This window comes from Hevea brasiliensis, chromosome 13 (genome assembly GCF_030052815.1).
Source record: "Hevea brasiliensis isolate MT/VB/25A 57/8 chromosome 13, ASM3005281v1, whole genome shotgun sequence".
Classification (NCBI taxonomy): domain Eukaryota; kingdom Viridiplantae; phylum Streptophyta; class Magnoliopsida; order Malpighiales; family Euphorbiaceae; genus Hevea; species Hevea brasiliensis.
In genome coordinates, this window is record NC_079505.1 from 76,617,026 (window position 1) to 76,643,255 (window position 26,230).

A 26,230-nucleotide genomic window follows, 5' to 3' on the forward strand; every position below is an offset into this window, starting at 1 on the left:
CTAGTGATAAGAAAGATTAAAACCTAATTTCTTATACTTATTAAAGAAAGGATAAATTCAAAAGAAAAATATCCAAAGAGAAATTTATCATATCAAGAACCTTTCCCCTAGAATTGGGACTTATCTTAGTGCATGAACTTCTCAATTACAACTTTGTAATCTTCTTATCTCTAATCACAAGGCGTCAACATAATCAAAGCCAACACAACAATCAATGAATGTGAGTCAATCAATAGAAATTATTAGATTGGCTCAATTCATTATTTACTGTGCATCACACCCAAAATCATACAGCTATGGGTGATTTAGGTGCCAAGTACCAATCAGTTCCCTCATCCACAGAATGACTGATTGTTGAAAATTCAAGCTATTAAGGTATCACTTTTGTTTGGTCCAATAATAATTGTAAAAACCTACATGTCATTATCAATTTCCTATCACCATTTTAATCAATCAAATTCTATCTGGACTCTTCCAAGGTCCTTTAATTGATAGACAAATAATTTTATCTTACTTGAGATGCTGCAACACCACTAAAGAAATGGATTTAAAAAAAAAAATAATTGTTAGGGTAAGACAAATGGGGTGGGAGTTGGATTTCTCTTTCTTCAAGACATTCTTTATCTTTCCATTTTCAACTGAGCTTACCCTTTTGAGCTACCTGTTTAATTTTTTTTTAATCTTGGTTGCTTCATCCTTGAAGAAACTTCTATTAAAAAAAATTTAGAGATTTAGTTTCCATCTTTTGAGAAAGCTTTGTTTTTCTTGAATCTTCATCTGTCTTTTATTTGCCAGATTATTTTAAGGTTGAATTGTTATGGATTTGTTTTTGAAGGCCACCTATTGCTTTTTATTTTTTTATTTTTTTAATTTTTTTATTTAATGGAAATTTTTCGAATTGATAATAATGAATAAATTATATAAAATAGATAAGTCTCTCTTTCCCTGTGTAGAAAGATGAATAAGTTTAAAATAATTTGGCGGAGAAATTCGAATTTAGCATCTCCTTACTCCATATAAATTTAAAATATACAAAAAAATAATTTAAACTACCTTAATTAACACTTATTATTTAATTTGCAGTATCAATATTCTCAAAATTATTATTATTATGACTTTTAAAATAAATAATTTTATTAATAAAATTTAGGAAAATTTTAAAATATTAAGTTCAAACTAAACCTAAGTCAACAGGCCTCAGAACCTAAAATGTTAAGTAAAAAAAATTTGGGGCAACATCATACAAAAGTATATAATAACAAAGAGAATTCGAAGGCTCAGACTAAAAAGTGAAACTAGCGTGAAAAGTAGTGAAGAAAAATTGGTCCACCCATTATTGAGCTCATAAGTAAGCCCACTAGCACCAACCCTTTAAACTTGATTGTCTTCTTGTTTTTGTTGTACAGAAAGCCCACTTAAGAGAATTTAAATTCTCTTTAAATTATGAGATGTGCAGGAGATGAGGATAACTTCCCATTCTTACACCTTGAAGAAGTTTTTGGCAAAAAGAAAAAAAAGGATGGCTTTAATTTTTTTTCAGGTTTTTAACCAATGGAATATACGGGAAACAAGAGTGTTATGTGGTGCTCGCTTAAGCTGTATACTTTGATTGCAATAAGAAGATATTGTTCTTCTTCGAGTGGTTCCAATTGGTGCAAATTGGTAAAATCAAAGCGTCAGTATCTTTTTGTTGATTTCTTTATCAATATTTTATGTGAAAATTTTTTGCAATCCAAGTACATCTAGACTGTGAAATATATATTTAATTTGTGAGTAACACATGATTAACTATGGACTAGATATAAGGATGGTTATGAGTTTATAGGCATGTTCTAATATGGTTAGGACTATATTGATTTTTTTGAACAAGTAGTTATCCTAGTCATAGAATGAATTGTTATGTAACACTCACATTTCTCGATGTCGGAGTTTCTGTCATTGATGGAATATTTTGACGAATTCGAAGATTTCACAGATAAGGAAGGGGTGGTAAGAAGTGCATATGTTTGTATGTGTGATGTTTTCAAAATGTATTTAAAAATGAAAATGTTTTAAAGGTTTTAATCCTAAAAAATTTTGTAGTTTTTCTTTGGACAAAAGGACTTCAACAGCTGAAGCATGGACTTTCAACAGCTGAAGTCCCTTTTCACTATTCACTTTCATTTTGGGCAACCGGAGTTATGACTTTCGGCAACCAAAAGTTTATCGACAGTAAGGGTATAAATGGCCAACGACCCATTTTTCTATTCAAAAAATATTGAACACTCTTTTCTCTCTCTCTCTCTAAGCTATTGTGACATACAAGTTTTAATTTGGGGAGATTTTCCTTGCCATTTCATTCTTGGAAGCTCGATTCTTCTAAAGGAAAGCTTGGTGAAAGTGGATTGGAGCTTATATCGCAAATTCACTTCCTTCTCCAATTCAAGAGAAAGAGGTAAATACCCTTTTCCTTTTGATCTTTTAGAGGAATCTAAGCATTTTTAGGTGCGTTAAACAGTTGGTTTTTCAAATGCATATATGCTTAGAGCATGAAAAGGTTGAAATGGGGTTACATGTCGAGCTTTTGGGGTTTTTTTTTGTTACATGTGATGTGTGAAGTTAATAAAACTTTGAATTTTGGCTTTTAGTGTTTGCATGTGAGTTAAACTTGATTTCAAGTTCCTTAGGCCTTAAATGGGAAGTTTTTTTTGTTAGATTCAAGAATTTCTTAATGATATGATGAGTTTTGATTGAATCTTAAATTCAAGTTCAAATTGCTGTTGCATGTGAGCTTGAGTATGAATTCAAGTTCTTTTAGGCTTTGGGAATGTGTATATGTGCTCGAATTGTGTTTTGGAGCCTTATGGTATGTTTTGGGAGGGAATTTCTGCTAGTTTTTAACTTCAAAATTCAAGAAATTCCTAGGTTCAATTGCCCAAGACCACTGTTTCGACAGTTAAAGCATATAGTTTCTCAGGAAAATTTGAAGAAATTATAGGTTCAGCAATTGAAGTCTAATCCTTCGATAGTTGTAGTGGCTACTGCTTGAATTAGACACCTGATGTCTAAAGGTTCGGCGGTCGGAGTTTAAGACTTTGACAATCGAATTAGTTCTGTCAGCCTTATTTCTCCTTTGATTCCAAGGTTCTAAAATATAATTTTATGGTTCCTAAAGGCCTAGAATAAGATGTTTGTTATGTGTATAGAGTTCTAGAGTTTCAAATAACTCATTAGGTTCTTATGGTTATAGGATCAGACTTGAGGAATTCAGGAAGCTAAGAATCCGAGGTTAACTACCATTCATGTTAGGTGGTTAATAGGTTACAAGAGGTAAGTAACTCTAACCCTAATAAATGTAAATTCTTTAAATATGATTCATGATTATCCACATGTATCATTTCATTGTTTACTAGGGTAGAGCATGAATATGTTGCATTTTTGCATAACTGTTATTGGTGCATGATAGACTATGGATGACCCACTGACTCCCCCCATGATTATGACTATGTTATGTTATGTTTTGTATGTTATGGATCCATAAAATCCAAGAAAAGATCTTTATGATGCCCCTGGTACATGACACAGGTCATGTTTTAAGCGAAAATCCTGAGGAGCTTCTATATGAGCAGGGTACATTGGATTTGGGGAGTCACTGGTGATAAGTCTATCTTATATGAAATATTTATGACGTAAAAACTCATATGGATGATGCATTGCATATGTATGAAATGAATATTATAATTAAATATTATTAGCTAATTTACTCACTGAGCTTGTGTAAGCTCACCCCTTTCACCTAACCTCAAGTGCAAGAGCGTAGGAATAGAAGAGTCTTTGGAGCTTGAGCAGCAAGAATAGCTGTAGAGTGTTTTTGTGTATGTTGTATGATTAGTAGACAAGTAATACGTAAAGGAATAATTATTGTGTTGGTATTCAAGTTTTGATAAATATTTTATTTTATATATGAGTGATGTAATTATGTATATCAGAAATCTAAGATAACTCCTCATGTAAATGTGTATGCATGATCTAATTACACTTTAGTGATTTTATGTATGTAAAGATTCAAATTTTGAGCCCATTTTATGTTAAGTTATGAATGAGAAAACTAAAGTGTAATGGATTTGAGTATGCTTAGATTGTAAAATGCAGGGATACATTTATGTTTAACAGGTCTTTAGGTTTGCTATGGGTTCTGACAACCTTAAGCTGACCCGATCCTTAGCGCTGGTAATGACTCCAAGGCTGGGTTATTACATGTTACATTTGCTTGTTGTTGAATCTAAATTAAGGTCTAATTAGACTCTTATGATAAAAGAAACTTACAATCATAAATTAATTATCCAAGCTCTGAATAACCATCTATTATTATTATTATTATTATTATTATTATTATTATTATTATTATTATTATTATTATTATTATTATTATTATTATTATTATGACATTACATTTTTGTTAATAATAAAATTTTATTTTCATATATTCTAGTATTATCTGAAAATAAATTTATTCCAAATGTTAACTTAAATTTGACTTAAACAATTTATGGTTGAACCCTAATCAATGAAAGGAAAAAGCTTAAAAAGGGCAATGGAACTTTTTATAGAAAAAAATTATTAAATTTGAAATGAATAAAAAAAGGCCTAATGGCTCTGTAAATCCAAACCTTTGCGACTTTTGACGTTTTAATCCAAATCTTTTAATTTTGGATCAATTGACCGAATTTTGAATTTTTGATTAAATTTTATCCAATTTTGAAATTGAGATTGGGGGGAGCGTGTCCCCTACTTATGTGGCATGACACCTTGTATATTTTATTATTTATAGATGGGTAATGTTGTAAAATCACAATTAAACAAATCCCTAAATTAAAACTTCTCTCTACCAAATGAGAGTTGTTGAACACCATTGTCAACCTTCTTTTGCCAACATTACTATCTTTTCTCTAATTGTGTATTTAATGCGAAAGGATTGGACGACAGCTACTACTGCTCGAGTGTGTTAGCCTATGCATAATGAGGTTGATGTATTGCTCACCTCTTTCACTCGCAAGAACTCAGGAAGAAGGTTCTTCTGTTATCCTCTAAGGAAGTTAATTGTGTATTATTTTGTAGTGACGGTGATTTTGTTAGGAAAATATTAATGGGTGGTTTAACAGGCCAATAATTGTGATTCTTCCTTGGTACGATGATGAAGTTGTACTTGGTTCTAGAGAATGGTGTGTCTTTGATGTTATCTTTGATGAAACATAGAGGTTGCAAGCTGTAATTTCAAGTAAGAAGCAAAATGAAGTTGAGTTGGAAAGAAACTTGAAGGCTGCTAAGGCAAATTTGGTGAAGAAAAAAGATAAAGTGAGGAGGCTGAAGGAAGACCATTTACTGCTGCATTCAATATTATAGAAAATGCACAATGAAAAATGGAGAATGAGGCTACTATATGTTGTTTCAATGCTTGTGATTTTTTTATTATTATCAATGTCATAAAGGAGAAAGTTAGCAACAAGTTATATTTTGCTTAACCTAGTGTGTAATGAAAACTATGTTTATGGGTAATGGAAAATGCTATTTTGTAATGAAGACTATGTTTATTGTTAATGAAAATTTCTATTTATATATATGCAGTGTGTTTGTGACAAGTTTACCATTAGAAGAGTAAATCATATCATACAAAGATATATATTGCCCAAATGATGAAAATGTATTCTTATGTAACTTGGCAAATTGTGCTAATCCGTAACTTGCCCATTACGTGATCATAAGTGACGTGTCCACTATTCATGTTCATTAATTTACAAAAAACTAGTATAAATAATATATGGTTAATGGAACATTAAAGATTGCATGAAATATGTGATATATTCATAAAACCAAAAGCTATTTTATTGCACTTTCATAACCAAGTCAACCAAAGGAAAACCAAATGCTATTTAATTACAATCCATACACCTTTCCTAAAGGTGTTTCATAATCAAAATAACCAAAAGTTGTGTAATTACATAAACAAAGTGCTAGTTGAAGATTCTTATATAAAATAATACCAAAATATATCCCAAAACTAGTCACAATATTAGTCATAATAAGCCTTCCTCTAAGTTAGCATCATTTGCACTTTTGTTTCCTTTTGCTAGTATGTTTTATAGTAGTCTTTGATCTTGTACGAGGAGCAGTATATTGTGCTAATTTTTGAAATCCATGTTGAGATTCATTTTGCTGGGATGAAGGCTCTAATGGTGCTTGAGATCCAATAGGCTAGGATGAAGACTCTTGTGATGGTTGGCTATGAGTTTGTATTCTTCTAGCTGCCTTTGCAATTGCTGATGGTCTACATACAACCTCAACTGCCCTTTCTCCTGGCATCTATGAACATTACATAGTATAAATATAATCTCATGCAATATTACAAATTAGATTACAAGTATGTCATGCACGAAAAGTTTTGCATCTTTACCCTTGCATACATAAATCCTAGATTCTCTGAAATCATGACATAATATCCGCTTCTTGCCTAACATTAGAAAATTAACATGAAGTATTTGTTAGTTAATAAACTAAATCGTAAAAAATTTAAGTAAGAAAAATTAATTAGTACCATTTTCCTCTCAAAATTTAAGTAAGAAAAATTAATTAGTACCATTTTCCTCTCTTTTGCTTTGTTTCTCTTTGACACTTCACATTCTTGATTATTTTGCATAGTTGGAATTATTGGCAAATTCTCACCATATGGCATAGTGTTTTCAGTTGGCACCCTCCCACCAAAGGCACACTTCCAGTTAGCACACTCCCACAAGGTGGTAGGTTTCCAGTTGGCACATTCCCACCAAATGGCACACTTCCAATTGATGGCTTTATTATAATTGGGTTTTTCCTCGGTCTACCCCTCTTATTCTGTCAATTACATAAGCATATGTTAATATAATAACATCATAAAATGTTATACAATAGCATAAAAAAAAAGTAAAATTCATATTACCTTTGGTGGCCTTTCAGTTGTTGGTTTGTCTAGGTTTAGACAACCTCTTCTGTTGTGTCCAGTTTGCATGCAATATTGGCAAGTCATTTCTAATCTAACTCTACTCAATTTAGCTTGAGAGGACCCTTCTTTTTTAGTATGGTCTTTCTTTCTATTCTTTTTAGGTCTACTAGGCATCCTCTTGTATCCAGGTGGTAGAATGGGTGTGTCTTGAACTTGGGGCCACATGTTAGAACCATTTAATGCTTCAATAGAATGATTGTAAACTTCTTTGCTAAAATAAGGATCTACATATCTTTCTACCTCATGCAATAAATACAAGCAAGTGCATGTGAATAAAGGACACCAGACAAATCTCATGCTCTACATGTGCAAGATTTACCATCCAACAAAACCATAAATCCATCTTCACCTACTGACACCTAAAATCTGTTGGCTACTATAGGTTTAACAATGCAGTATTTTGTCCTCAATTTAGCATCCTCTATCTTTTTCCATATCCTAGGACAAATTGTATCTTCGCATTTAGTCATTGAAACATGTTTTGTAAAATACATTTCCATAAGACTTGTCCTTATATCCTCTAACATGGAAACACAAAGCATGGTCCTAGACTTACAAATATAAGAATTGAAAGTCTCAACTAAATTACTTGTAATAACATTACACTTTGGCCAGGTGTTAATAAATGCTTTGCAAAATACCTTGGGGTCTTGCTTCAAAAAATCTTCAAATGCAAATGATGATATCTAGTTTAACTTCTCCATGTGCTTATTGAATGCTTGAACATGTGGAGCATTGATAGCCTTCCAAAAGACTGATTTGAATTCTTACCCCCTATGAATATTCTTCCAGTTAGCATAGATATGCCTAGCACAATTCTTGCACTCTGTATTAGGTACCAGCTCTCTAATTGCCTTTGCTAGTCCCTACATTTAATATTTGATAAAATGCTAGTAATTAAATTTTTAAGATAATATGAAAATGAGTAAAGCAAAAAAGAGCTACTTTCTGTTGATCACTGACTAGTGTCAAACCAAGTCCATCAACTAAATTTAAATCCTCAAATAACCTTTCTAAAAACCACCTCCACCTATTCTCATTTTCAACTTCAACAATACACCAAGCTATTAGAAACATTTGATTGTTTCCATCTCTTGCCACTGCACTTAGTAATGCACAACCAATAATTGTTTTTAGAAAACAACCATCCAAGCATACACAAGGCCTGTAACCCTCTAAGTAATCTTTCCTCAAACAACTGAATCCTACATAAAACCTTTTGAAACTAGCTTTCCATTTGGCCCAGATGCATCAGTAAGCAACTCAAACTTCCTTTCTTTGTCAACTTTTTCTAACTCAACTTTGTAAGATTCCAACTTTGCATAATGTTCCTTAAAACAGCCTCTTAGTATGTTCCTTGCTTTGGATCTTGTTGTCCCTTATAGCAACCCAAGAGGGGGGAGGGGGTGAATTGGGTATTGATTAAAAAAATTTGAAGGGTAGGTGGAGATTTTTAAGTGAAATGCACAAAAAAAGGAAGGAAATAAAGAACACAAGAGACTTTATAAAGGTTCGACTATCCTAAGCCTACGTCCTCCCCTCAAAGCCCTTCTTAAGAGTTAACTCCACTAAAATTCTTCTTTGGACGAAGAATAAACCCCTTACAATTATCACAAGAGCAAACCCTTGCTCTTTTACAAATCCCTTTATACTCAAGAGCAATTTAAAACTCTATTACACTCAAGTAACAATAAATGTTCACAACAACCTTGAACTAACTCTCAGAACAAAGAAATTATAGCTCAAAATATCAAGATCTCAATAATCAATTATGTTAGCTCAAATTCTAAAGAGAGAGAAGAAGAAAATCTTTTAAACACAATAAATTCTCAAAGAACTAGTTTTTGTTCCTTTCTTTTTGTCATAAATAGTCTCTATTTATAGTTTTGGCAAGAAAATGATTGTTGGGAGTGTATTAAATACAAATATAGCCGTTCAACTATCCAAAACCCCATTTTATTGAGTTGCAGAAACCCAAGTTTGGCTGCTGAAAATTGAAGCACTAAAAACATCATTTAAAAAGTGAACTTCGGCTGTCAAAGTTCTCACTTTCAGTTGCTGAAGTTTCCGCTTTTGACTGCCGAAATGCTCTCTGGATAAAAAGGGCATTTAGGCTTTAAAAACTTAAAAAACATTATTTTAAAGAGTGAACTTCGGCTGCCAAAGTTTCCACTTTGGGCTGCCAAAGTGCTATCTGGACAAAAAGGCTCAAAAGAGTATTTAAGCTTTAAAAACTCATAACTTTTTAACTCGAACTCGCATTTTCAATATGTTTAAACCGTTGGAAAGCTAATTTGATAAGCTTTTCAATGAAAATACTTTCAAAGATAAATTTGCATTTCTCAAAAGTGAAAATTTCATTTTAATCTCCCTTGGTCAAGAAAAAGTTAAAAACTAATAACTTTTTTATTCGAACTCGGATTTTCGATCCGTTTAAACCGTTGGAAAGCTAATTTGATAAATTTTTCAATGAAAACTTTCAAAGATAAATTTTCATTTCTCAAAAGTAAAAATTTCAATTTACTCCCTTTGATCAAGAAAAAGTTGAAAATAAAGACACTAAGAAATTTAGAGAAACCTAGACTTGAGCCAACATAACTAACCATTTGAGATTCACAAGATTTAAAAAAAAAAAAAATTTACATTGTAGTGTGTTCTTGATCTTTGCTTCAATTTCTTACTCTCTTTTAATCTTGATTTGAAGCAATTTCTCAATTTTTAACTTGGGACCTACAATCTTAATACAAATACTTTCAAGGTGATTAGTAGCACACTAATTATTTATTATCATCAAAATATAGATTAAGACCTCTAGGTATAATAGTTCTTACTCTATAATAGACCTATTTGGATACCCTTAAAGAGTACATTTTTTGCAAATCACTTGCCATTTCATCAACTCTATAATCTCGGTTCCTTTTAAATTTATGCAACAACTCCTTTGCAATCCAATTTAATGTTGCCTACCTATTAGATAAGCTCCTATAACACTTATGTACCCCATTATATCTCTTAACTTGATAGGTCCTTTAACCTGTCCTTTTAGCAGCATATATTGTCCATGGGCACCTTCCTTCACATCTAGCCTCCATCCTTAACTCACAAGTTCTCTTCCACCCTATATTAAACCCATTACATACTCTATACTTTTGCACACAGTCCCTTAATTATGTCCATTCTCAAAAAGCATTCCTATTACAAACTCAAGTGAAGTGTGATCATAACTTGGATTGTACGCAACTTGCCTCTTCTTTTTCTTCTTATTGGAGTCACCTAAATCATTCTCATCACTTGTATAAGGAGTTTCAAACCCCTCATCATCAAATTCTTGATACTCACTGACATTATTAGTTTCAACACATATATCATTAGTAAGATTCACATTTCTAGTACTAACAGGATGTGAACTGCCTAACGCATCAATTGACTCAGCATTTATTCCATCACAGGCTGGTGTTTCCTTAAATTCCTTCCTCTTTTTCAAAGCTATTAGAAATTCCTCATCCTCTATCTCATATTCATCAACTAAACTCTCATCAATTGAGTTTTTTTCTTCGCTGTTAACTATTAGTTGAAAGTCCTCATCATCTGTGTCATCACTACTTTAATTGAACATAAAAGCATCATTTAGTGGCATTTCTAATTGTATTTGGCAATTAGGCTCAACATTTACTCCACTCCCATGATTGACAACTTTCCTACTACCAGAACCATAGTGCGGGCCATAAAATTCATTTTCATTTCTCTCCAGGTAGCTTGTAACAGTATTTGAACTCTCCCCTTTGTCATTTGTGAACTCAATGGAAATTTTAAGAAAATCAAATTCATTTCCTTCCCCCCACATCTTTCTAACTTCAGTATCATTGCAAACAAGTCTTTAAAAGTCCCATGACTCCCTAGGTTTAAAATATCCTATCTTACAAACCTCACCATACTTATCATCCTCGCACTTATTAACAATATCCCTATAACCTATCTCATGGCAATTACTCCAACCACCTAAAACTACAATCCCACCAACAGAAGTATAAAGTAGACCTTCAGTAAATTTCCCACCTATATGCACCTCAACAGGACATCTGTAATCATAGTAAAAATATATAAAAAATAATAATAATCACCGTTACTCATCACAAACCAATTAGTACATATATCAATTTTAATTATGCCTATAACAAGTAAAAACACTAACAATAAATAGTAACAATAACTTTTGCACGCAAACAATGAACATGTAATGTATGTTTGCATTCATATCAATATCAATAACAAACAAAATTCATTAAATATTATCACCAACTATCATACTCAATATAAAAATTCAATTATATCAGATGTACTTGTGCTAGGGTAACAGATGAAATATCTCTTTTTCTTTTTGTTCAAAAGTTCTCTCCAATCACTAAGATTTTTCATCATTGTGCAGCACAAAAGTCAGGACCACTTTCCTTTCCCTCTATATCACTATCATGTGGACCACCTCGCATGACACGTCGAGATAATACTAATGATACAAACTCCAGATTCCACCTTTTGCTTAGTTGGGTCCATCATGTCTGTTAGCTTTCGATGTAGATTCCTTCACACTTACTCTTATTGTCCCTTACCCATCTCTCCCTCTTTTGATTTCTCTCTTTCTCTCTCATTCGTTAAAGGAAAAAGGTTGGGGATTTAGAGATTTCACATTTCCTTTCTGCACACACGATTTGGGGATTAGTAAATAAACTTTCTTATTTGTTTTATTTGCGTTAACTCAAGTTAGGTTTATCAACTCTAGTTTAGTTAAGCTAATTAACTCACCCATTCTAACCATGTTTATTGTCAACTAATTCTATGTGTCAACTAATTTCAACCATTTATAATAAAAAAAAGCCACATTAGATGCCACATAAGCAGGGGACATACTCCCTTTAATCCCAATTTTAAAATTGGATAAAATTTAACCAAAAGTTCAAAATCTGGCCAATTGATCCAAAATTAAAAAATTTGGATTGAAAACCCAAAAGTCGTAAGGGTTTAGATTTATGGCGCCATTAGGCCATAAAAAAAATTTGGAGTCAAGTTGGAATCGCGTATTTAAATTTAAAGTGTACCATAAAATCACATAACTTTAATTTATAATATAAAACTTCTTTTAACATCAATTGAACTAACATTAAATTACTTATGAACTATAATATCCTATTATAGATTTTCTTGTTGATGTAGCATCAAGTTACAATATATATTGTAACACCCCTCACCCGTCTACAGCGTAGCCGAGCGAGGCATGTCACATAGTGTGCCGGAGCACCTTATCTTATCTTATTCCAAATTCTAGTTTTTAGTTTCTTGATAAAAATGCTTTTATATAAATTTCATACCATATTGGTCATTCCTTTAAAATTTTGATTAATTTGAATGTTCACAAATTTTATAGAAAATCCGGTAGAGTGCCGACTATAAATTAGAAAACAGTTCTTCTGAACCTGAAAAACAAACACTCCCAACATTCTCAAACTCAATTTCATTCATATTAACTCATCATTTCATATGTCAATGTATTTTAATTCTCACATTCATTTCCATCCACTTTCATTCATACTCAACTCATATATCAAAATAACTGAAATTTCATTAATTCACATAATTTACAATCCAATTACATAAATTCATAGTTTACATGATATACAAATTAATTACATATAGATGAGCTAATTTATAAATTTACATCACATACTTATTAAACACAATTCTTAATTTGTATTACAACATAAGGAATATTTGTAATATGCAAAATACACTACATAACTCATATGGGCCCTATCTACATGCATTGCTGAGGAGGTGACAACCTTGACACTTCTGCAGATCCAGACTCCAAAATTCCAGTCTAAGATCCACTGGGCTTTATCTTCAATACTTGCGCAAGGAAACAAATCCATCGTGCTAAGCATTACTGCTTAGTAGTGCGATAATATAATAAAGAAATACCATATACAAACAATGATAGAAATGAGGCATAATTTGAATGATCAAGAATTAATTCAATTTCATATAAAATTTCTAATATCAACTATCTTTTATTATAATTCACTCCATTTTGGAAGTACTTAGTTCATAACTTGGCCATAATCATAGATAAGATACCAAATTAATAAAAATATTAAAGTTATATTTATATGATTATGGAAGATGCATTTACACTATTTATTTAAGTTATATTTATTTTGTCAATCTTTTTATCACTTTATTTAACAATTTCTAATATATATATTTTTGAATCACTTTATAATAAATAAATTTTGAAAACTAATCCAGTCTCTTTCTTTATTCATTTATATAATTCTGACCATACTTAACAAATTTCACTACTCAAGTAACCTATGACAGGCTGACTAAACTGGATAAGCGGGTCCTGGGTACTGGGCACCGCAGTGCCTCGGGCTGTCATACCATGGGACGTGTAAGCTCAGAATGTCAACCACGTATGCAATCAATATGGCTAAAAAGCCATGAAAACAGATAAACAGATAATCGGGCATAAAAGCCATAAATGCGAGCATAAAACTATAAATACAGGCATAAAGCCTTATGCAGTACTGCTCAAATAATACCCTATTGGTATGTCAATCTATCCAATCTGACACACGTGTCTAGGCAATATATGGGCACATAGTACCATTGAATGTCCATAAGTTTTATTATTTTATTATAAATTCTAATTATAATTTATAGTAGTTTAATTTTATTCATAGCAGAAGCATAGATACAAAAAGTTCAATCCTACCCAATTTATGCAATTCATCATATCATTTATGATAATTTCAATTCACATTAATCAATTTTTCATGTACCATTTGTACATCGAAATATTTTTCTTGCTCTCATGATGAGAAATAATGTCAAATTCATACATCCATATGATTCTTTTATTCATTATAATATTTATATGTATTATCAATCATATTCCAAGTAATCCATGAATATTTCATGGATTTTAGATTTTATTCCCTAAATTTTCTTTTAACAAATTTAGCCAAGACGTATATTCCACTTGGCCATACTTACATTCACAAAAGTTGTCTCTTTCTGTATTAACTTAAATTTCCCTTGTTAAATCATTCACTTTGAAGTAGTATAACTCTAGATTTAAACAAATAATTAATGACTATCCAGGGTACTAAACCTTGTAAGTCCACAAATTTTAAGGTTTTCTATTTTCTTTGGTCATACAATTCTAAGCACTTCGGCTTAGAATTGATTTTAAGTTCCTAAAATAAAGTTCTAAGTCTTCATCTTAGTTGTGCATACTATTTTAAATTATGTCAATTAAAACTTTAGAACTCCAGTTATAGTCAAATAACCATAACGGGTTCATTGTCTCCTTTTGATTCCAGAACTAGGCATATTCTAGAATCCCAAATTTGTCTAAATGGTTGGACATATTATAGTCATAAATTTAACCTATGGTCTTTTATAGGAGTTGTTCTCATATGTCCTAGAGTCACTCAAATTCAAAAAATTTTAATTCACTAATCACAATATATATTAGAAATTATAATGGCTTCTTTAAGTTCTATTATTATTTCTTATGTCTTTGGGATTACTATTCACACATTACTATTCACTCAAATTCTTGACTTTTTCATACATAATATGTATACAAATGTTTGATACATAATTATACCATATTTTGGGTTATAAGTTTGTTAGCATTGATTGCCAATTGCAATTCAAAGCCTCCTAGAATTATTTTCAAAAATTCAGTTTTTATGTCTTATGTTTACTGTTTTATTGGTCTAAACTACAGTGAGAATTTAGCTAACTTGTCTTCATCAAAGTTGTTCCTTATTGTGTCTTCTTTAATTTCCTTTTTGAATCACTCCATTTAGAGTTTTGTAACTCAAGTTATGGCCAAATTACCATAACTAGCCGGATTAGTCTCTATCCAAAATTTATGGGCAAAACTGGTTCTGGCAAGTCAAGGGTCCTGACTTTGGCTAGCATTTCGGATAAATTATAGTCAGAATTTGAGCTTGTGTTCTCCATGAAAATTGTTCTAAATGGTCTAAGCTTTCCATTGATATAAAATTTAGGTCAATTGGATATTTCCACACTGAGTTATGGCCAAATGAACAAACAATATTCATTTGGTCACTTTTACCAGGTCCAGAATTAGTTACCCAGATTTGGCTAATTTTTAGGTCATCCTAATTCTGTTTTCAGGGCAAGTCATCAAAGTTGTGTCATTATGTGTCTAGTTTCATCTTCAATTGGCCTTTCACCAATTGGAGCAACATAGCTGAAGATATAACCACATGAATACACTGGACTCAAAGGGTCCAGAGTTCAAAAAATGAGGCAGCCTAACCATTCCCCTATTTAATGTCACAATTCACTCCAAATTCAGTTCAAACTACACCAAATGGTCACTAATTGACCATTAAAACATCAATTCATCCTCAATTGCATAAACCCCCAATTTTTGGTTCAAAGTCCTAACCCTAAATTCCCAAATTCTTAAATCTTACTTCAAACATATCAATTGATGTTATATGTCTCCTATTCACATTCAAAGCCACCCATAAATAATTTTAACTCATTCAAAACTCATCAAACACTTCAATCATCAAGGCTGCTAAAAATTTAAGTTGATCCATACATGATTATTTTCTTTCAATTCCTTAAATTTCCAACTCAATTCATGCTCCCAACATGAAATCTAAAGAGAAAGTAAAGAGAAATAGCACTAACCTTTTATGGTAAGATCCCAAGCTTCCAATTCTTCCTTTTCTCCTCTTCTTTTTGGTACCTCTAGCTTGCCCAAGGTGAAATGTTAAAGTTTAATGAAGGAAGCTATGGATTTTGTGGAAAGAATTCAAGAGATTAGCAACGTTGATAAAAGGAAATCTATAGAGGAAGAAGAAAGTTGAATTCGGCCATAAAGAGAAGAAGAGAAGAAGGAGCAGATTTTTGGTAAACTAAATCTCATTTTTTACTTTTATAATAAGGCTTGTTGATTTATGATTGGCTTAAAGGCTTTTAATGACATCACCCCATGTCATGCTTATGCAATAATTAAGTTTTATTTCATTATCTTTTCTCCTTTCTTTTATTCATTTTTAATTAATTTCTCATCAATATTAATTCACATTTTATGTTATATAATTCACTTACTTAAATGGATAAGTTGGTCAAAAATCGTCTCTAAAGGCGAAATGACCAAAATGCCCTCCGTTTAGCTTATTGAGCTAAATTCGTCTGTACCGATTAATAAAATTCTCTGAGTATTTTCTTGGCATTCTATTGCCATCGAAACCTTAATAATCCTTCTATGGAGTTTAAAAAATTATTTCACAGGGTTCTCCATGGGTCTAGAGTTGCCAATTGTCTTTTGCAATCGCTTTCCGTTAGGTCACCCATTGCTGCAGCTTCGGCTCGTTTAACCTTAATGTATTTTATTTTTAAAATTTTTTCTTGTAATTATTTGAGTTGTTTATGACTCCTCACTTTAGTTTAAATATAATTCCATATATTCTGACGGTCCGGACAGCCATTGGTCACCGGAACAGTAGAACGTACGGACTATCTAAAGTAAGGATGTCACATATATACCTTTCTCTCTCTCTCTCTCTCTCATCCAACGCTAGAGCTCTTCCTTCTTCAAGAAACATATTATTTATAGAAAATTGTTTTTAATTTTTAATTTTTTAAGAAAATTTCAAGTTTTATTTAAAAATTAAAATTATTTATATCTTTTATAAATAAAAGAATAATCATTATGAATATATTTAAAATTTTATTTTATTTAATTTTTTTAATATGTGTTATTCATTTATGTAGCAACTCCTCCTATGTGAGTTTAATAAAATATAGTTTGGATTAATGCTTAGTTGTTGTTGTGTCATTCATTTATTTTATAGTAATATGATTAAATTAAGTTATAAAAAAGTTACGGTATAATTTTGGTTAATTATAAAGAAGTCATTATTTTCTATACGGAAAGCAATTGAAAAACAAAACTTTTGTTATAAAGGAAACTAGTGAAAAACAATTTAACGTCAATTTTTTACTTATGGGAAACAGTTTTCCATTTTGTTTTCTGTTTTTTATTTTCCATTTTCTAAGAAAATTTCAGTTTTTATTTTTTATGAAAAATAAGAGAAAATAGGAAAAACATGTTTAGCTATAAATAATAGAAAATGATTTTCTAATTAAAACAGGTATTCATATATTCTTCATAATTAAAAAATCATTTTAAAATATATTTAAAAAATTATTTTATTTTAAAATTTTTTTAATATGAATTATTCATTTATTTTATAATAATATGATTAGTTTTTTTTTATCTTTGTAAGTAAATATTTTAAAATAATTACTCAATTTAAATTATAAAAAATTTATAGTATAATTTTGATTATAAAAAGTCATTGTTTTGCACCTGGAAAACAATAGAAAAATAACATTTTTTTTACAAAGAAAAATAGTGAAAAATAACTTAAAACGGTTTTTCAAATCTTAATTAAATTTTAAAAAATTGAAAGACTATACAAACTCTTAAATTTTTATATTTACCAATTAAAATTTAATATCACGCTATTACAAATTCTTAAATTCAAATAAGATTGATGAAATTCCTCTTCATTTTATTATACAAGATATAATTTTATTTTTAAATTATTTTAATATTATGGATCTTTTTGTATAATCATGCAATCAAAGAAAACTTCATTTGGTGCTTGAATAATATCAATTCAATACACTTGAAATGTCATCTAATGAAAGAACTTTAAAGGAAAAAAAAAATTGCAGACTTATAAAGTTTCTTTTAATATTAAAAGTTTTTTGGTAACTAAAATTTTGACATGATACTGTATAATTTTTAAATTATTTCAAAAAAGTTATAATAAACGCACCAAATTAATAGGTGGAAAATTTATTTTTGACATGGGTAAATTAATATGTCGATATCTAAGATTTCAATTGAAATAAATTATTTAAAATAATAAATTCTAATTAAATTCTCACATAATTATGTTTTATTTTTTTTAATAAATTTTTTAAATTAAAAAAAAATTATTGACTAAACATGAGAAGTGATAAAAAAAAAATTAAATTAAATTCTTACAAATATTTTAATTTTCAAATAGAAAGTAAATTAAAAAAATTAAAACAACTAAATGAAGAGTAAATATAAAAAAGAAAATTAAAATCTTTTGATTATAAGTGTGTGACAGATCTAGGATGGCAACAGGTATGGCATGCATGAAAATACCCTACCTGAAACCCAATTTGATTATATTTTTAAAATCTGAATACATTTTATTATTTTTAATTACTTAAATTTATTTTAAATTTGATTATTATTATTCGAGAAATACACAAGCTTGTTTAATTTTATATATTTTAATTAATAATCTATATAAAAAATATTTTTGATTCATAATTTATATTTTAAAAATTTAACAATTTCATAAATATTTAAATTCTATTTTATTTAAAATAAAAATATATAATTTCTAAATATTATTATACAAAAAACATATTTTATATTTAATTATTTATTTATATAAACATGTTAAGACAACAAATACTCAATATATAAAATTCAAATCTAATCTTAAATTTATCATAGATATTATTTTTTAAATTCAAATTCATTGCATTCTGTAGGCAAATTTATTATATAAAAACTAATTGGCTTGATTGTGAGTAGACCAATTAGAATCATGATAATTTTTTTTTTTAAATAAAAGTTAAGATTTAAGATTTAAATCTGAGTAATATGCTTTTTAATTATTGAGTCAAGTTAAGTTAAATAATAAAATAAATAAATTTAGATAATAAATAATTAGATTAAATTAAAGATTACAAATTGGGTATAATGATAATGATATGGTTAGGAGTAATTAAATAAAGGAAATAAGGAAGACGGTGTGGTGTGAACGGTGGATACGCAAATCTGAATAACCACAAACGCTAATGATATAGTTTAAGGATTAAATTGTAAACTAAAGAGCGAAGATCACGGAATATCTTTGAGAGTCAGCGCTTAATATTGCCTTTGTCTTAGCAGAAATCTCTCCCACCGCCCAAACCGTCTTGTGCTTCAACACACATGCTTCCTGTTGCATATCATTATGCTCACACTTTATTTTTTATTTTTCATTAATTAAACACTTCTTTTTGTAATTAGTGCACCCAAATTAACTCTCTTTTTCTTTTATTTTCTATTTTTTTTTCATTTAGTTTTAATTAAAATTAAAATTTAAAAATTTATAATCTTAAAATCGATTTCGAAATCATTAAACTCCGCATTTATCAAGTCGTGCATAATATATCCAATAAAATATGTCATTTAAAAATTCAGTTAATTAAGTTTAGTTCAAAACTAGATTCATGAATCTTATATTTATTCATAAATCTAACCAAATAAATAAACAATTTTAAAAAAAATCAATGAAATCTAAATCCCTCGTTTAAATAAGAAAAATTTTCATATCAATTTAAAATTTTATAAAAATTTAATTCAATTGATTTTTCTTAATCAACTCTCATATTTAAAATAAAAATAATAATATTTTTTAATTAAAAAATTTATTTTTAAAAAAATAAAAATCAAACATATATAAAAATTTATTTAAATTTATTTTTTTTTATAAATAATTTATTCCAAATGAAACAATTAAATATGAGATTATGACAAGTTGAATATTTAGCTTCACATATATCGTGTTCACATCACATGCATGTATATGTCTTCAAAATTATTTCAGTAATCATCATGTGATGTGCTTCATGTTGTAAGACTTAATTTCAAAATTTTACTCTATATAATTTTATATAATAATAATAATAAGAACAATAAAAATAAATATATATAATAATATTTTTAAAATTAATTAATTATATATATTTATTGTTAATACAGAATGAAATAATTCAGTAAGCTAATATTCTACTTAAACCCCTTTAATTTATTTCGTTTGAGTTATTATATTATAAAAAATTAGAGTTACCTATGGTAAGTATTTAATTGATTAATTTTTAGATTTATAAAAATTCGATATATAGAATTGAAAATGGTGGAACCATGAAGGGCGTGGTCCCTATTGAAAATGAAAGTAAATAAGAAGAGAATTAATGAATGGACTCTGCTTTACATAATTTGCTTCGTCTCCGCACATGGCTGTGGTCCCTTAGTTGTTACTTCATAGCCACCACCATAAGCCAAAATCACTCTGAATATTCATTAATGAAATTATATATATATCTATCTCTAACAACTAAATGTTTAATTAATCTACTAATTCATGTATGATTCATTCAAAAAAAAAAATTAATCTTTACTAAAGACGTGGTAACGTAAGCCCCATATATATGTTTATAAATTACAAGATAATTAGGAAAATTGAAAGAACATGATCAAAACATGTACTGAAGATTGGGTAACTTTAAAAATTATTTTAATATTATTAAATTAAAATTTATTAATAATTTTAATTATTTTTATTAGAATTTTTAAATAATTAATTTTATTATTATTATTATTATTACTCAGTTTAATATATATGTATTTTATTATTATTATTAATCAATTTTATAGTTAATGATTTATAAAATTATATAATTAATGAATGAAAAAGTGCCTTTTTTCTCTCTCGATGTGTCTCTCTAAACTTTCTCTCTCCTTTTTCACCTAATCCACTGAGTTGCACCGCTGCCCTCTCCAGCTCTCCTTTTCTTCGTATATAGCTTTTAAACGATTTGGCTTTTGCAAGCTGGATTTATGGTGATTGATAGTGTTGCATAGCTGACTGGAGTGGCCCTGAAGTCGCCGGTCAGAAGGTTGGCCACCGATGGCTTTTGAAAAACTGCATAGACAACCAACTTTATTTTTATTAATGGATATATTCTTATAATTTTAAACTAAAATAATTCATTAAACTAAAGAAAAATTAATAAAAATGACGTTAAAAATTTAATTTTAAATGAATGAAAAAAAATATTAAATTAAAAAATCGAAGATATGTTATATATCATTAATTATTAAATTTAATTATTAAGACTAAAAATTAAATAAGTTTAAAAAAAATAAATAAATAAACTTTATCATTGAAAATACATGCATACAATAAAATGGCGTGTAGAAATTACATCTCATTCGCTCCTCCATAAAAAGACAATTTGCTTTAGGGCCCACCACACATGGCGGTTGATGCGAACCAATATCCCCCAACTCTTTAGGCAACTTCAACGTCCGCGTCCCTTATGCCAAACATCCCAAACACCAAGCGTGAGAGCCTCTCTCTCTCTCTCTCTCTCTCTCTCTCTCTCTCCTTTTAAACTCTCTGCTTATAAATATACACGGCCTTCTCTTTTTATAAGAAAAAAATAAAATAAAAATTCATCTTTCCTTTCCTTTCCACACGCATAAAACAGAGCAACAAGATGGGCTTACAGAACCAGCTAAACGACGTATCGTCTGATTCTATCCCCTTATTGCTCCTAGCACTCATAGCCAAATACGTCGATCATCTCCGCTCTTTATTTTTCACCCTCTTCCACTCCTTGGGTCTTTCCCGATTAGGTTCTTCCCATGGCGTAATCGATGATGGACTCCTTGGCTCAACGGGTTCTGGCCTTGGTGGCCTCATCGTCCTAGCCGAGCAGCTCAATATCAACCGCGTTTTCTCTTACAAGTACTGTTGTGGAGGAGGCGATGATAGCAATAAGGGAGGATCGGATTGTGTGGTGTGCTTGTGCACGCTAAGAGATGGGGACCAGGTCAGGAAGCTTGATTGCCGCCATGTCTTTCACAAGGAATGCTTTGATGGATGGCTTGATCATCGCAATTTCAATTGCCCACTGTGCCGCTCGCCACTCGTCTCCATTCAGCACGTGGAATTCACGCAGAGGCGCGTAGGTGGCGATTTAGTGGATTGGTTCTCTATGAGGTGATGCGTGTGTTCTGATGCGGCGTTAGATGGTTGTTATCAGCGGTGGAAGATGACTGGAGAAATTTTTTTTTTCTTAAATTGGAAGTTTTATGGCAGTTTTGACCATGGACTCTCTTTTTAATCTTTTCTCCAATTTTTTCTCTTTTTTTTTTTTTAGAGCTCTTGAGGGTTCTTTCTTTTTTTTTTTTTTTTGTAAATTTTTAAATTTGAGTGTTTGTTGTGAGAGGGAAGGAGTACAGTCTGTGATGGTGCTTATCAGGATATTTGGACTTATTATTTCGTTTATTTGAATGAGAGCTGTTAATTATTATTAATTGAATTTAAATTTTAATCTTTAATTTTTTAATTACTTATCCTTGAATTAAATAAAATTTTAATTTTTTATGCATTTATATTTTTGTATTATTTTTGTTAATTTATGCTTTTTTCATAATTTAAATCAACAAGAAAGATTATATGAAAAAAAAAAAGAAAGAAAGTGATTTGCAGAATGGACAATGATGAATTTTAGGAAATGGAAAGGCCATGGCTTTTCCAAGGTTAAAAACGAAGAAGAAAAATGTCAAGAATTCCAGGGCAAGAGAGAACCATTTGCTTCTTATGTTTTAAATGGGGCTTGCATTTCATCCTTGTGCTCTGTATCGTCTTTCAACAGAACTACATACTCCTCTTCTATGTGGAATTGCAACCAACCAAGTTAAAGCACACTTACATACTCATCCAGTGTAGTATTCCAGGTTTTGAATTTGAGTCTCAAATTGCTATAGGTCTGAGAGATCTTATCGTGCTAGTATTTAAGTACATGGCCAATAGAGGTCTTCTGGTGAGTAAATATTTTCAAAAGTAACAGAACTTCAGCCATTGAGTTGGGAGAGACTCCTCCAAATTGCTATAGGGACAGCTCCAGGGATTGAGAATTTACATGTGGGATGTAATGTGTGCATTCTTCATTTTGATATCAAGGCTCATAATGTCCTTCTTGAACATAATTTCATCCCTAAACAGTTTCAGATTTTGGCTTTGCAAAACTTTGTCCCAAAGAATGACTGTGTCTGTTAATACTACAAGAGGAACTATCTGCTACATTGCTCCTGATTTGATATCAAAGAAACTTGGATTTAGAGCTTGACAATGTTAGTGAAAGGCTGTTAATGGAAGCATTGATGATCTGCAATTGCCACCTAGTCCTTATAAAAGTATTGATAAAATGTATGAATGGCTCTGTCTTTTCATTGATCAAATGAGAGCATAAATAGGCTTTAATGTATTGACGATATCACAAGATCCAAAGAATAGACAAAGTCCCTGATTATGGAGTATAATACAGTAACAGAAAAGTCCAAACGGAAGATTTGCATTGGTTGTGCATGATCTTTGGCAGTGTTGCTTATTTCGAGGTATTGCCTTGTCAGTCCTCTGTCCTTCACCGATTACATTGCTACAGAGTTGTTAATATCTGAAACAGTGGAGCAAAGCCCGTAGAATGACTGTTGTTAGCTAGAAAAGATTTTGAAAAGGGGAAAAAAAAGGGTAATGAAGAAATAATAGCTACATAATTTTGTCAAGGCACTGCATGTAGGTGACAAAATCTGAAGTAATGTGTTTTTCTTTTCTTGTATATTTGTTAACCGGCCAAATTCTTTAGCTCTACCTAGTGCCTGTACGTTACTGCTGAAATAATATTATCAGTAAAGTTTCAGAACACATTCATCATGAAGTGAATGTTCATATGCAACAGATATGTCTCTGTTTTTGCCCAATGCTATAAAGCAAAGGAGACCCATGTTCTTCACATCTGTTATTTCTTTTCTTTCACAAAGCTGCAAAATCTCTCCTGAGAAAAAGAAAAAGAAAAAACATATATATACAGATTAAGGTGACCATTTACTTGAGAAGAGGTGGTAATAATAGAAGATGGGCCTTTTTCTTTTTTCACACAGACGAGTAGGTTTCTACTCCCAAGTTATATTTCCCAAAGATATGCCTTTTATTGAGCAATTATTGCATGTTAAGCTTAAGTGGTAGTGTGTTGAAATAGTAATGATTTCTTCAAAGAATTTCTACTGTTGCATGGCTTAATTTCATTATTTGGTTATCATGAGCGATTAACAATTTGTGATCATCCACTAAATCAGTAGGAGAGGGTGTGGTAGCAACCGGCAATGATGCTCTAATGCTCCTTTTCTTAAGAAAAAGATACACCATACTTTTTATATTTTTCTAAAAGCTGAAATTTGCCTTTTTCATCAATCCGATGCTAATTGAACATAATGGTAATGCAATTTTTTTTTTTAATGGTTGGATATGTTGCCCCTGCCTGACTTGCTTTAACTATTAAAAGTATATTATGCTTTAAATATTTTTTTATATAAATTATTTTTTATGAAACAAATAGAGTTTTAATAATATAAAATCTTACTCTTAATATAACTAGATTGATGATATCAATCTTTTTCCTTCTTTCTTTTTATTTTGTTTTAAGTCCATTATACAAGTTTGGGTTTCCTCTATTGCAATTTTAGCATTAAATAAGATAAATAATAAGAAATGTTGTGAAGCCATGATTTGATCTGTTAAATCATTCATTTTTCTTGTTTTTTTTCTTTGAATAAACAAGGAGAGCAGCTAGGCAATAACAAGTTGGGTCCAGTCACAGTTTAACGAGGCACAGATATATATTTGAGTAAAGTCCAGGCCAGTTCCATAAGCCACAATTTTTGAAGGATCAAAGTAAAAATTCTTGAATTGCAAGCATCATATGATCCATCAAGTCTGAAGTTGAAATAATGGACATTTCACTGATATTTCTTTTCCCTATAACTCACAACATATTCACTTTTCTTTTTTTTTTTTTTTGGAAAAAAAAGATATTCACTTTTCTTTTAATTATAATAAAAGATCAAAACTGGAGTGATGAGGGATCAAAAGGGCGCAATAGAATCATAATCTAAATCGTAGACTTTGCAGGCTGCCAACTTTTATCTAGTTTATGGTTGATAGACCAATCCAATAATTGAATGTGTATCTGAGATTCATTTCCTACAATCTTATTTCTTTTAATTTTCTTTTATATATAATAAAATGAAAGTGTAAATAAATTGATCACATACTTATAGAAAATTTTATACCTTTTATACCTATATAAATATCGAAACACTCCACCACACTTATGTCGATACTAAAGTTCATAATATTTCTGTTGATAGGGTTAATTAAAGTAGATATGCATAACACTAGAAGTGAGTGTTGGGAGTCAAATTTGAGACCTGTCAAATTGAATGAATCTCTCTTACCCCCTCAATCAACCCCCTGGTAGCATTATTTCTTTTAAACTTTCTTGATATAATTAGGAAGAAAAGGAAAGGGAAACTGCAATCATTTTCTTTGATCACCAAACATAAAACAAAGCAAATACATGGCAGGTGTAAGCGATGCATGCCCAGCGGCATTAAACATTTCGCACCCCGAAATTCAACCTCACATTCAACACCCTTCTACCAAAACTTACCCTAGCTAGCTGCCTCGTATGCATCTCTTACATCCCATGTTTTATTACAAGAACCAGGCAAAGGGGAAAAACGCAAAGATGTAAATAAATAGAAAGACGTAAGGTTAAACAAGGAATAAAAAGAAAATTAAAAAGACCTAACGTTAAGGTAAATCGGACCGGTACCCTCAATTCCCCGCGATGCAATAATGTCACTCTCCCAATTCTGCCCTTTTCACTAGGGCAAGATACTCAGGAGAGTGCAATTGCAAAGCCTTGTTTCTGTTTTTTTTCTTTTGTTCTGTTGACATCATGTTTCGTCCTTATTTACAAAAGAACCCTCCTTTGCGGTGCCACCACGACCACAACCACCCAGCACTTCCTTTGTAGTCGATGCCATAGTTTCTGGACCTCCGCCGGTGGGTGCTTGTCATCCTGAATACTACTACCAAGAGAAAGAAATGCTATTGCTAAAATATTTTTGCTAGAAGCATAGTTGCTAAGAAGCTAGCTAGCTAAGAAAAAGTAGAAAAGAGAGAGTTAGATACAGGGCAAGAGGGACATGATGGGTCATATATAAAGGCGAGATTGTAGCTTTTTCTTGAACGTGAGTGAGAAAAAGTACATTTTTTTTCCTCTTTTGCTTCATTTTTCTTTTTTAAAAAAAAAAGGAAAGGGAAAATTTTGATGTCGAAATTCTTGGTCTAAGCTGGCCGGTTAAGGGCATGTTTGTGGGCAATGCAAATAACTCCACTAACTCGATTTTCAAGGGTCTTGGAGTTTTCA

General features: G+C 30.4%; 1 protein-coding gene and 1 long non-coding RNA gene across 2 annotated transcripts; one reads left to right on the forward strand and one right to left on the reverse strand.

Annotated features, from left to right (window-relative positions):
• Positions 1-12,609: 12,609 nt before the first annotated feature.
• LOC131171726 (uncharacterized) lies at positions 12,610-15,958 on the reverse strand. The gene is made up of 2 exons (XR_009142371.1): positions 15,752-15,958; positions 12,610-12,916 (listed from the first exon to the last, which is right to left on the reverse strand). It is a non-coding gene; the product is annotated as an uncharacterized LOC131171726 (long non-coding RNA).
• Positions 15,959-21,269: 5,311 nt separating this feature from the next.
• LOC110647865 (E3 ubiquitin-protein ligase RHA2A) lies at positions 21,270-22,303 on the forward strand. The gene has a single exon (XM_021801885.2). The coding sequence runs from the start codon at positions 21,449-21,451 to the stop codon at positions 21,956-21,958; it is 510 nt and encodes a 169-aa protein (XP_021657577.2). The 5' UTR covers positions 21,270-21,448; the 3' UTR covers positions 21,959-22,303.
• The last annotated feature ends 3,927 nt before the right edge of the window (positions 22,304-26,230 follow it).

Coding starts and splice junctions, on each gene's coding strand:
- LOC110647865 (XM_021801885.2), top strand. CDS start 21,449: ATGGGCTTACAGAACCAGCTAAACGACGTATCGTCTGATTCTATCCCC.